A 12,847-nucleotide genomic window follows, 5' to 3' on the forward strand; every position below is an offset into this window, starting at 1 on the left:
TGACTCCCTTAAGTAGTGCTGGTCTCCCTGACTCCCTGAAATAGTGGTGGTCTACCTGAAATAGTGGTGGTCTCCCTGATGCCCTGAAATAGTGGTGGTCTCCCTGATGCCCTGAAATAGTGGTGGTCTCCCTGATGCCCTGAAATAGTGGTGGTCTCCCTGACCACCTGAAATAGTGATGGTCTCCCTGACTCCCTGAAATAGTGATGGTCTCCCTGAAATAGTGCTGGTCTCCCTGACTCCCTGAAATAGTGCTGGTCTCCCTGACTCCCTTAAGTAGTGCTGGTCTCCCTGAAATAGTGGTGGTCTCCCTGACCCCCTGAAATAGTGATGGTCTGCCTGACTCCCTGAAATAGTGGTGGTCTCCCTGACTCCCTGAAATAGCGCTGGTCTCCCTGACTCCCTTAAGTAGTGATGGTCTCCCTGATGCCCTGAAATAGTGGTGGTCTCCCTGATGCCCTGAAATAGTGGTGGTCTCCCTGACGCCCTGAAATAATGGTGGTCTCCCTGATGCCCTGAAATAGTGGTGGTCTCCCTGACGCCCTGAAATAGTGATGGTCTCCCTGACTCCCTGAAATAGTGGTGGTCTCCCTGAAATAGTGCTGGTCTCCCTGACTCCCTGAAATAGTGGTGGTCTCCCTGACTCCCTGAAATAGTGATGGTCTGCCTGACTCCCTGAAATAGTGATGGTCTCCCTGACTCCCTGAAATAGTGGTGGTCTCCCTGACTCCCTGAAATAGTGCTGGTCACCCTGACTCCCTGAAATAGTGGTGGTCTCCCTGACTCCCTGAAATAGTGATGGTCTCCCTGACTCCCTTAAGTAGTGCCGGTCTACATGACTTCCTGAATTAGTGATGGTCTCCATGACTCCCTGAAATAGTGATGGTCTCCCTGACTCCCTGAAATAGTGATGGTCTCCCTGACTCCCTGAAATAGTGATGGTCTCCCTGACTCCCTTAAGTAGTGCTGGTCTCCATGACTTCCTGAAATAGTGCTGGTCTCCATGACTCCCTGAAATAGTGATGGTCTCCATGACTCCCTGAAATAGTGCTGGTCTCCATGACTCCCTGAAATAGTTCTGGTCTCCATGACTCCCTGAAATAGTGATGGTCTCCATGACTCCATGAAGAGTCTAGCAATCTCCCTCTACCTGGGTTGTGTGTACGTAACACAGCGATGATGTTTTCACTCTCTGCCAGACACGAAAGAAACACAGGGTAGAAGAATTAGAAGGACGTGTGCAACAGTAAAATGGCTGCCGCTCTCCAGCACACTGATGGATACATCAGAGCTGCATTAAAAAAGATACCAAAACATAGCTTAATGCAGATTTAATTAAAACACTGAATGTAATGTTTTGTCTTAGCTAGAACTTATTGGTGACTTGTAATATCCTATAATTTGCCGTTATCGGTGCATGATTCCATTCCATTTACTAAAAGCTCAGACTAGTCAGCATTGAGTCTGTTACCTCATGGCAGTGCTTCTGCATCTCGATCCTCAAGACACACTAACAATACAGGTTTTAAGGATAGTCATGGTTGAACACAGATGGTTAAATCAAAATTACTGAGGTATTAATTACTTCACCTGTGCTCAGTTATAAATATCCTTAAAATACAGTTGTAATCTGTGTCCTATTAATAGTATGTAGACACAAAAGCTTGCAGTAATATGAAGCTGCATGTTCTGGATAGTGGGCGACAGGAGGTGGGGAATGAGTTGGACATGAGGTAGGGAATGAGCTAGACAGGAGCTGGACAACTTGCTGGACAGGAGGTAGGGAACGAGCTGGACAAGAGGTGGGGAAGGAGCTGGACAGGAGGTGGGGAAGGAGTTGGACAGGAGGCGGGGAAGGGGGTAGGAAGTGGGGAAGAAACTGGACAGGAGGTGGGGAAGGAGCTTGGCAGGAGGTGGGAAGCTGGACAGGAAGTGGGGAAGGAGCTGGACAGGAGGTGGGGAAGGAGCTTGGCAGGAGGTGGGGAAAGAGCTGGGCAGGAGGTGGGGAAGGAGCTGGGCAGGAGGTGGCGGGGAAGGAGCTGGGCAGGTGGTGTCGTGGAAGGAGCTGGGCAGGAGGTGGTGGGGAAGGAGCTGGGCAGGAGATGGGGAAAGAGCTGGACAGAAGGTGGGGAATAAGTTGGGCAGAAGGTGAGGAACAAGTTGGACAATAGGTAGGGAATGAGATGGACAGAAGGTGAGGAATGAGTTGGACAGGAGATGGGGAGCGAGATGGACAGAAGATAGGGAAGAAGGAGGCCTGGAGGTGGGGACCTTAACCCAATTTACTCATCTACAAAAAATTAAAAAGGAATGAGGCACAAAGTTTAGGTGGAAGGTTCCAGGTAACATTTATTGTAAAACGTTAAAGTTGTTGTCCTGCTGGGACAGTATTTTACATGATGTTCTTTTCTCTAGTCACCAGTTTATGTCTCTGAAGTCGGACAAGATATTGTCCACCAAATGGAGGAAAAACTGGAGATCAGTCCATACAAAGAGCTTTTTTCTCACTGTGCAAAGTAAGTGTCATTTCATCAGGGATGTGGGAGCAAGAGAGGGGAGGGGGGTTTACCAGCCCTTCAATTATCAGTAACTACTACTAACCGTAATAGTCACCAGGGCACGTCCTCACAATATGCTATAATATACTGTACACCATTCCAACACCTGCTCATTCCTTCATGTCTATGGTCAGTGACTACCAGGGTGTTACCTTTATACAAAGATCGCTGGGCAACCTGCATCCATATAGGAATGCAAGTGGTCTACTGCAAAGACCAGTCTCTCTTACCTTGTGCTACATATATAGCCGGTATAGTGTCAGCGGCTGTGATCAGGGTCCTTCTATCGCTTTATATTTTCTTCAGGTTTCAGCATCTAGATTTATTCTGAATCACAGCGAAGGGATTGATGATAGGAGTAATAACAAGAGATTAGATTCATGGTATATAAAGATAATGAGCACATATACATATACCTAATTGCTGGTCACCTGACCTCTGACCTGGCTATAGGTGGACAGCTCTAGACCTCCAGTGGGTGTACACACAGACAATGAGTAAGTGATGGGTCATCCCTTAGAGAGAGGTGTGAGGGGCAGGGTGCACGTTCTCCTCAGCAGACTGGTCATAGGGTATAAATTGAACCATAGACCATCTCCAGAACAGGGACTTGTGGTCCTTGATTACACATTCCAACATATGGAGGGAAGTTGTTACCTAATATGATGCCAGTGTACCACAGTTTGCAGGCATGTGACGATCTCGACAAAATCAATGCAATAACTGTGCTAGGAGCAGATTCTATGTGCCCTATATTTGCAGACGTTTCTTGCTTCTGGGAGAAGAAGAGGTGGGCCGGGTTTGTGTCATGTACTCAGTGTAGGACTGGGGCATGAAGGGCCCACCGGGGGAATGCAGTGATAGGGGCCCCTGCTTAGGGGTGTGGCCAGCCTTCAGAGGGTGTGGCTAACCATTAGAAAGTGCATGGTCTGGGCCCCTTTAAAAAAAAAAAAAAAATATATATATATAGTAAATACTGCTAGTGCATGCATGATAATGTACCAGATTAATAACAGCAATGCATTGTAGGAAATAAACCATATTCCTGTGCAATTTAAAGGCAACATATGTATAATGTATAATTCAAGTGCACAGTCCTGAACCTGATCCCTTAAGGAGGGGGTGGGCCCTCAGGCAGTGGGGCCCACCGGGGGTTACTCCTGTGGGCCAGTCCGACCCTGCATGTAGTAGGTGGGGCAGTTGCTTCAGTTCAGTGGCAGAATAGCAGCACTATTATAGAGACTGTGGGGATGGGGGGCTCTAGGACATTCTGTGACTTACCCTGATTTACACTGGCTCTGTTAGTGTTGGCAATAGCTTTGTATTTTCATACTCAAATATTAAAATGAGAAATAAGTGAGGCACAGACAGCACTTAATTAATTAGAAAGGGGACACAGATATTCTTTATTAAATGAAAAAAGCACATCCTTACACACGCCCCCATCTACAACAGCAGCATTGTCCCATAAGACAGGTGACCACATGCGATTTAGGGGTCTGTAACTGACGCACATCGTTGTTTTTTTTTTATTTGAACCCTACAAGCTGCTGGATTATAAATGGTGCAGTGTGGAGAGGACAGAATAACCAGTAATGCAGCGATACAAACCCGCCAGTGTTGATAAATAACCCCCCTAAGGGTGCGTGACTGTACAATGGGTATATGTAGGGTGCTGGAATATCTGGAACTGCTGCGAGATGATGCACATTGGAATCATACGGTCCCAGCAGATGTTAGTGACAGAGAACGATGTTATAGTCAGTAAATGCTCCTTCTTCTCTCTGTGAGATAGATCTGTGTACGATTTCCTGAGCCGAGAACCCTTCCAGTGTTACCTGGAGAGCATGTACTACGACCGCTTCCTGCAGTGGAAATGGCTGGAAAGGTAAGACCTCTGCATGCCGTCCTTCCCAATGCACAACGCTTACATGGAATATCCATACTGGTAACGCTGATTCCACCAGTTCCACCATCTCACCCTCTGCTGACATGGCGCTGCTGCGATGATCTGCATGACTGTCTTTTCTTCTAGGCAGCCAGTGACCAAGAACACATTTCGCCAGTACAGAGTCCTGGGAAAAGGCGGCTTTGGAGAGGTGAGTTCAGGCGCTGGGAAGAACAGAATCACATATCAGATACTATTATACTTTATTTATACGATGTCAGTAGCCCGATACAGAGAAACAATTCCATTGTAAGCACAACCACTGCAATATGATAAGAATGACAATAAAACATTGTTACTCAATGACCCAGTGCCCTGGCATGGGCAGACAGAAAGGGCCACTGCCAACTACCAGGAATGGGAGCACACCGGGGACATGGGTAATATCGGCTAAGAACAAGAGGGAGGAGGGCCATGACTGGGTCTAACTGGGAGGTAAGCTGTGGGCAGAGAGATGAGTGCTAAGAGGCTGAGGGGAGCTGATAGGATTTTAGGAACAGGTGTGTTTTGAGGTTAGAGATGTAGAAGGAGTGCTTGGATGGGGAGGTTAAACTGGATTCTGTAAGGTAGGAAGAGCCAATGAGGGAGATGAAAATAGATGAGAAGTCAACTCAAAGTGATGGGATAGAAAGAGAAGACTAGTGGCCAGTGGTGGCTCCAGGGGTGGGGCTGCAGCACAGTCCAGAATCAAATAGGGTAGCCACACCAACTGCCACTCCAAACGCTGCCAAACATCACTGGCTGGAACTCACTGACAGTTGGTGTGGCTCCCCTATTGACTGTTGGACTACGCTGCAGCCCCACCTTTGGAGCCACCACTACTTGCAGCAGCATTAGGGATAGATGTAAGTGATGAGGGTCGGGAGACCACATACTGTAGTAGGAGGTTACAATAGTCCAGGCAACAGAGGACTTGTGTGACGGGAGAGAGGAGGGAGCGAAAGGGGGTTCTGGAGAGGGGAAGACAATAAGCTCAGTCTTAGTATCACCAGCATAAAGGTGATATTGCTGGCCACAGGAGGTGTAGAGAGAGAAGAGAAGGGGACCAATGACAGAGCCTTGGGTAACGTAGGAGAGGGAGAGAGGGCGAAGTAGAGTTGGAGTAGTGGTTAGAAAGCTAGTAGGACCGCCATGGGAAGCCAGTGTCACATAACCCAGGAGAGTGGAAGGTGTGAGCAACGATAGGTTGGTGAACTGTGTCAGTGGCAGCTGACAGGCCAAAGGGGATTAGAATGGAAAAAGTGACCCTTAGATTTAGCTGTGAGAAGGGTCATCACTGAGGACAGCGTCAGTGGAGTGAAGCAAGCGGAAGCCATATTGGAGTGGGACAAATGGAAAGTTTACACATGTGGGAAAGAAAGATGCTCTAAGAGCTTGGAGGCAAAGGGTAAGAGTGAAATAGAGCGGCAGTTAGTGAATGAGAGATCAGTGACAAAGGGTTTTTAAGAATGAAAGAGACAAGGTTGTGTTTAAATGAGGATGAGACAGTGCCAGTGGAATTAGAGAGATTAAACAGGTGAACAAGCATCAAGAGAGAAGGTGCGGAGGAGTTGGGAGAGAATGGGGACCAGGGGGCGAGTGGAGGCGGAAGAGGATGACATGGAGCAAAGAATTTCTGTAATGTGGGAACATCTTTGGTGTTGGCGGTAAGTCTTGAGTTTGAGAGTAACTGCCAAAGCACCAATGACCGGGAGCACAGACAGAGTATTATAGTGAAGTCGCCTTATCAAGGCAGGAACGAGAGTTGGGGGACAGGAGATGGTCAAGGGCGTGAAGGCTGCGTAGAGTGACGGCTGATTTGGGAGAGGGAACGAGGGAGAGAAAGGGACATAAGTTGATGGTCTTAGAGAGGATGGTTGACATTGGAGAAGACATCACAACATGGGGGGGAAGACCAGGCCAAGAGCATGGCCATTTGGGTGAGAAGGTGAATAAGACCATTGAGGAATGTTCAAGGAGGAACAAGGAGATTTTAGAAGCAGCAGGATCCATGGGATTATCAGTAGGAATGAGTAAACGGAAGTCAGTGGAAAGAATTAGCATTTATTTATATAGCACCATACAGAGAACATTTGTCATTCCTATCACACCCCGCCCGTGTAAAGGTAATAACATACAAGGGCACACACGTACACGCTAGCGTTCATTTTGTGAGAATCCAGTTAAAACTAGCAGAATTTTTGTGGGAGGAAACTGGAGCACATGGAGAACACGCAAACACGGGTAGAGCATACAAACTACACACCGTGCCCTGGTCGGGAATTTAACTCATGACCTCAGTGCTGTGAGGCAGCAATGCTAACCACTAGGTCACCATGCTGCATATCAATTTCAGGCTAATTGGGGGATACAGGTAATGGAGTTAAGCTACATCTGCTTTATTTGTAGTGACTCTCAAATCAGCCTTCATCTGACACCCAGAGTATGGCCGTAGAAGGGACTGTTCCTCCGTCCTACACTCAATCCCAATGCAGGACTCCTTCACCCTCCACCTATCACCAAGGTCCCAGAATTGTGGATTAAGCTTCCATTGGCTAGGAGGGCTTTTGAATATGACTACATTCCCTACAACAACAGCACCAGAATTAGATAAACCCTTGGTGTAATGCAATCCTTTGCCCATTAGCTCCTGAGGGCTTGGTCCCTTGCACAATATGTTTTAGACTTCCCATAAGCAATAAAAGTGCTAGGTAACTAAATTCTCCACTAACAGGACCCTCTGGATAAGTTGACTTCTCAGCTGAGGCTTCCCTTTCTGTAGGCCCCATGTGTAGGACATTCATCCTACAAATGGGACTTGCTCTACCAAGAAGTTGTAGACTTTTTAAATCATCACTTCTTTGGGTTCCAAGGTGCTTTTTGTTCCTGAGCTGGACTAAATTAACCTGGGATTTCCAGTGCATTTCTTTCATACAATCAGACTTTGTTAAGGGCTCTTAGTGCTCTTCACTTTTTTGTAAACAATCATCCAAGGATCATACAATCCAAACAGGTGACAACCTTGGTAAGAAGAAATGTCAGGCTACATTACTACTGCTTTCCTCTGTTCCAAGGGAGACATAGCTTCGATGTAAACAACAAATAGTCTAAGCGCCAGTAATGGTGTATTGCACTCTCTCCCCCGCTAATGTGTTCTGCTGCACACCAACTAACTATAGGGAAAAAAGGGAAAGTGTGGGTGGTGCTGAAACATACAGCAAGGGATGATGATGAAATCTCTTTAATGTATAAAAAACATGAATGATACAATAAAAGCACATGTATAACTCCCAGGATGAAACAATAATGCTCATGAATCCACCAGTGTAATCCAGCCTAAGGTGAGTTCAATCAGCTGTGATAGTTCCATGCACGTAAATCCAATAAGGCTAAATTCCGATTCCTACATGAGTAAAACGATGATCCTTAAATGAGGGCAAGGCCAATGAGGGCAATAATGATGGTACTGAATAAAAATAAATGGTGCATGTAAGGTAAGCGTTGGGTGACCCCAAAGTTCTGGCTATTTAAATAAGCAAGTCAAGGCACTGGGAATGTCACTAGCCTTGTAGTGTGATACCGCTCCAGCACATCACACAGTGTGTGATAAAGTGACAATTCCTCCCAGCACAGGCATCAAGCGTCTCTCTCCACGAGTCTCCCCGTCCACAACTCCCTGCTATCCTGCTCCCAAAGAGCCGCGCAGGTCATGCGGTGAGTGTAGATGGGTTTCACTGTGAGGGTGTAGTGATAGCTGGTGATGGGGTAGTAGTAAAGCTGGTGATGGCGATAGTAGTAAAGCTGGTGATGAGGGTAGTAGTAAAGCTGGTGATGGCGGTAGTAGTAAAGCTGGTGATGGGGGTAGTAATAAAGCTGGTGATGGCGGTAGTAGTAAAGCTGGTGATGGCGGTAGTAGTAAAGCTGGTGATGGGGGTAGTAGTAAAGCTGGTGATGGCGGTAGTAGTAAAGCTGGTGATGGGGGTAGTAGTAAAGCTGGTGATGGGGGTAGTAGTAAAGCTGGTGATGGGGGTAGTAGTAAAGCTGGTGATGGGGTAGTAGTAAAGCTGGTGATGGGGGTAGTAGTAAAGCTGGTGACGGGGGTAGTAGTAAAGCTGGTGATGGGGGTAGTAGTAAAGCTGGTGATGGGGTAGTAGTAAAGCTGGTGATGGGGGTAGTAGTAAAGCTGGTGACGGGGGTAGTAGTAAAGCTGGTGATGGGGGTAGTACTAAAGCTGGTGATGGGGGTAGTACTAAAGCTGGTGATGGGGGTAGTAATAAAGCTGGTGATGGGGGTAGTAATAAAGCTGGTGATGGCGGTAGTTGTAAAGCTGGTGATGGCGGTAGTTGTAAAGCTGGTGATGGCGGTAGTTGTAAAGCTGGTGATGGCGGTAGTAGTAAAGCTGGTGATGGGGGTAATAGTAAAGCTGGTGATGGCGGTAGTAGTAAAGCTGGTGATGGCGGTAGTAGTAAAGCTGGTGATGGGGGTAATAGTAAAGCTGGTGATGGCGGTAGTAGTAAAGCTGGTGATGGGGGTAATAGTAAAGCTGGTGATGGCGGTAGTAATAAAGCTGGTAATGGGGTAGTAATAAAGCTGGTGATGGCGGTAGTAGTAAAGCTGGTGATGGCGGTAGTAGTAAAGCTGGTGATGGCGGTAGTAGTAAAGCTGGTGATGGGGTAGTAGTAAAGCTGGTGATGGGGGTAGTAGTAAAGCTGGTGATGGGGGTAGTAGTAAAGCTGGGGATGGGGTAGTAGTAAAGCTGGTGATGGGGGTAGTAGTAAAGCTGGTGATGGGGGTAGTACTAAAGCTGGTGATGGGGGTAGTACTAAAGCTGGTGATGGGGGTAGTACTAAAGCTGGTGATGGGGGTAGTAATAAAGCTGGTGATGGCGGTAGTAGTAAAGCTGGTGATGGGGGTAGTACTAAAGCTGGTGATGGGGGTAGTAGTAAAGCTGGTGATGGGGGTAGTAGTAAAGCTGGTGATGGGGGTAGTAGTAAAGCTGGTGATGGGGGTAGTACTAAAGCTGGTGATGGGGGTAGTACTAAAGCTGGTGATGGGGGTAGTACTAAAGCTGGTGATGGGGGTAGTACTAAAGCTGGTGATGGGGGTAGTAATAAAGCTGGGGATGGCGGTAGTAGTAAAGCTGGTGATGGGGGTAGTAGTAAAGCTGGTGATGGGGGTAGTAGTAAAGCTGGTGATGGGGGTAGTAGTAAAGCTGGTGATGGGGTAGTAGTAAAGCTGGTGATGGGGGTAGTAGTAAAGCTGGTGACGGGGGTAGTAGTAAAGCTGGTGATGGGGGTAGTAGTAAAGCTGGTGATGGGGTAGTAGTAAAGCTGGTGATGGGGGTAGTAGTAAAGCTGGTGACGGGGGTAGTAGTAAAGCTGGTGACGGGGGTAGTAGTAAAGCTGGTGATGGGGGTAGTACTAAAGCTGGTGATGGGGGTAGTACTAAAGCTGGTGATGGGGGTAGTACTAAAGCTGGTGATGGGGGTAGTAATAAAGCTGGTGATGGGGGTAGTAATAAAGCTGGTGATGGCGGTAGTTGTAAAGCTGGTGATGGCGGTAGTTGTAAAGCTGGTGATGGCGGTAGTTGTAAAGCTGGTGATGGCGGTAGTAGTAAAGCTGGTGATGGGGGTAATAGTAAAGCTGGTGATGGCGGTAGTAGTAAAGCTGGTGATGGCGGTAGTAGTAAAGCTGGTGATGGGGGTAATAGTAAAGCTGGTGATGGGGGTAATAGTAAAGCTGGTGATGGCGGTAGTAGTAAAGCTGGTGATGGGGGTAATAGTAAAGCTGGTGATGGCGGTAGTAATAAAGCTGGTAATGGGGTAGTAATAAAGCTGGTGATGGCGGTAGTAGTAAAGCTGGTGATGGCGGTAGTAGTAAAGCTGGTGATGGCGGTAGTAGTAAAGCTGGTGATGGGGTAGTAGTAAAGCTGGTGATGGGGGTAGTAGTAAAGCTGGTGATGGGGGTAGTAGTAAAGCTGGGGATGGGGTAGTAGTAAAGCTGGTGATGGGGGTAGTAGTAAAGCTGGTGATGGGGGTAGTAGTAAAGCTGGTGATGGGGGTAGTACTAAAGCTGGTGATGGGGGTAGTACTAAAGCTGGTGATGGGGGTAGTAATAAAGCTGGTGATGGCGGTAGTAGTAAAGCTGGTGATGGGGTAGTAGTAAAGCTGGTGATGGGGGTAGTAGTAAAGCTGGTGATGGGGGTAGTAGTAAAGCTGGTGATGGGGTAGTAGTAAAGCTGGTGATGGGGGTAGTAGTAAAGCTGGTGATGGGGGTAGTAGTAAAGCTGGTGATGGGGGTAGTACTAAAGCTGGTGATGGGGGTAGTACTAAAGCTGGTGATGGGGGTAGTAATAAAGCTGGTGATGGCGGTAGTAGTAAAGCTGGTGATGGGGGTAGTACTAAAGCTGGTGACGGGGGTAGTAGTAAAGCTGGTGACGGGAGTAGCAGTAAAGCTGGTGACGGGGGTAGTAGTAAAGCTGGTGATGGGGATAGTAGTAAAGCTGGTGATGGTGGTAGTAGTAAAGCTGGTGATGGGGGTAGCAGTAAAGCTGGTGATGGGGATAGTAATAAAGCTGGTGATGGCGATAGTAGTAAAGCTGGTGATGAGGGTAGTACTAAAGCTGGTGATGGGGGTAGTAGTAAAGCTGGTGATGGGGGTAGTAGTAAAGCTGGTGATGGGGATAGTAGTAAAGCTGGTGATGGGGGTAGTAGTAAAGCTGGTGATGGGGGTAGTAGTAAAGCTGGTGATGGGGGTAGCAGTAAAGCTTTTGATGGGGGTAGTAGTAAAGCTGGTGATGGGGATAGTAGTAAAGCTGGTGATGGCGGTAGTAGTAAAGCTAGTGATGGGGGTAGTAGTAAAGCTGGTGATGGCGGTAGTAGTAAAGCTGGTGATGGCGGTAGACATAGCTTCTACTCAAACCTCTTGTGGTTAACAAGAATAGCATATCTGCTTGTATTGGACATGAAAGTCTTCAATTGCTCCTCAGATCAGTGCAAGACACAATCCATAGTTATGCAAGACTTTGCGTGAGAGAATTTCTTTGTGCCAGATGAGGATATAGGTGTCTCCACGTTCCTATCTGGGAGACGCATCATGAATGTTTCTGCTTCGTGCCACATGGTCCTGTTTTCAGTTCCAATACTGCCATGTGGTCTGGCTGTAGGGCCATGTTCTTCCCTCATGGGCATGTTGGTGCTTACAGATGGGGCCATTCATCATATGAGGTGTTAGAACACTACAGGTTAAATCCTGGGTTTCTCCAAGTACATGATTGCTGTGGTACAGTACTATCCCTATTTCCACAATCTTCCTGACACGCTGCTGTCATTGTGGTGGACATCCTCTCTCTGCTGGTGGTTGCTCACATTCTCCTGTCATTTCTTCTGGCCTGGTCTGTCGGTTCTATGAATGATGGCCCCTGTAGTTGGGAAAAATATTTTCATACACTCCTGCCGGATCGATGCTGTTATCTGGTGACCTAACTCTCCGTCTGGTGCTCCTACTTCCCTTCTCCAGTACAGTCGGACGATACTAGTGTATCGTCCTATTCGGGACCTGTAGTGGGGAACATGTAGCATTAAGGCCGCTGCTATATAATCATGTCTGTCGCCTGTCACGTGAAGCGTTATCTTGTGTGACTGATACATTTTGTTATTACTGATAAATGTTAAATAATCCGTAAGTACAACACAAATCACCAACAAGTAGGAGTCAGCTCTGAAAATAATTTCAGTGGAAATACAGCTCAGGTGTCACCACTTCAATTACTTGTATATATTAAATATATATATCCTATATCCCACTGTACATTTTCACCTCTGGTTTGTCCTTGTAGCACACTGGTTGGGAATCATGGTATGCAGTCGGGATGCCGACGGTCTAATCCCGGCAAGTGTCTAATGACATGCGTTGAAATCCCGGACCATGTCGAGAGGACGTAGCTCATGATTTTGGTCATCAAGATTTTTGTTTCCCACCTGGATTTTTCTCATGTTACATACATGTAGAAAGGACACAGTTGTACAATTGTAGCTCTGCTAATCTAGGAACAAATCTCCCAAATTACAATCTGTCAGGAAGGAGAACCCTATTCCTGGTCCCAGGTTCATCCTCTGGATCAGCCGCTCTACTAATTGCAGATGCTATATATAGAAAGGCATTCCCGGCGCCCCATCCCTCGGAACCAATGACTAATCTCTGCACTTTTTGTAGATCTAACGGGATCTATAGAAATGGCGTTTTATGGGAATTTAGCTCCATCACAAGGTCAGGTAACGCCGCAGGTGGTCTCCTGATTGCCGGCATATATTATTAATACACTGGTGGTAGATGGGGGCTTAGAATTCATTTGTTAGCAGCGT

At 47.2% G+C, this 12,847-nt stretch overlaps 1 protein-coding gene across 3 annotated transcripts in view; it reads left to right on the top strand.

The window, feature by feature from the left end:
- Window positions 1-12,847, top strand: part of GRK5 (G protein-coupled receptor kinase 5) — a 534,562-nt gene that overhangs the window by 185,348 nt on the left and 336,367 nt on the right. For all 3 annotated transcript variants that reach the window (XM_088466452.1, XM_088466450.1, XM_088466453.1), the window contains 3 exons: window positions 2,416-2,516; window positions 4,354-4,446; window positions 4,594-4,657. In XM_088466452.1, coding sequence (XP_088322578.1) covers window positions 2,416-2,516; window positions 4,354-4,446; window positions 4,594-4,657 — 258 coding nt within the window. The remainder of the gene's footprint in view (window positions 1-2,415; window positions 2,517-4,353; window positions 4,447-4,593; window positions 4,658-12,847) is intronic.

This window comes from Taudactylus pleione, unplaced genomic scaffold, assembly GCF_031769625.1.
Source record: "Taudactylus pleione unplaced genomic scaffold, aTauple2 ptg003137l, whole genome shotgun sequence".
Lineage (NCBI taxonomy): Eukaryota > Metazoa > Chordata > Amphibia > Anura > Myobatrachidae > Taudactylus > Taudactylus pleione.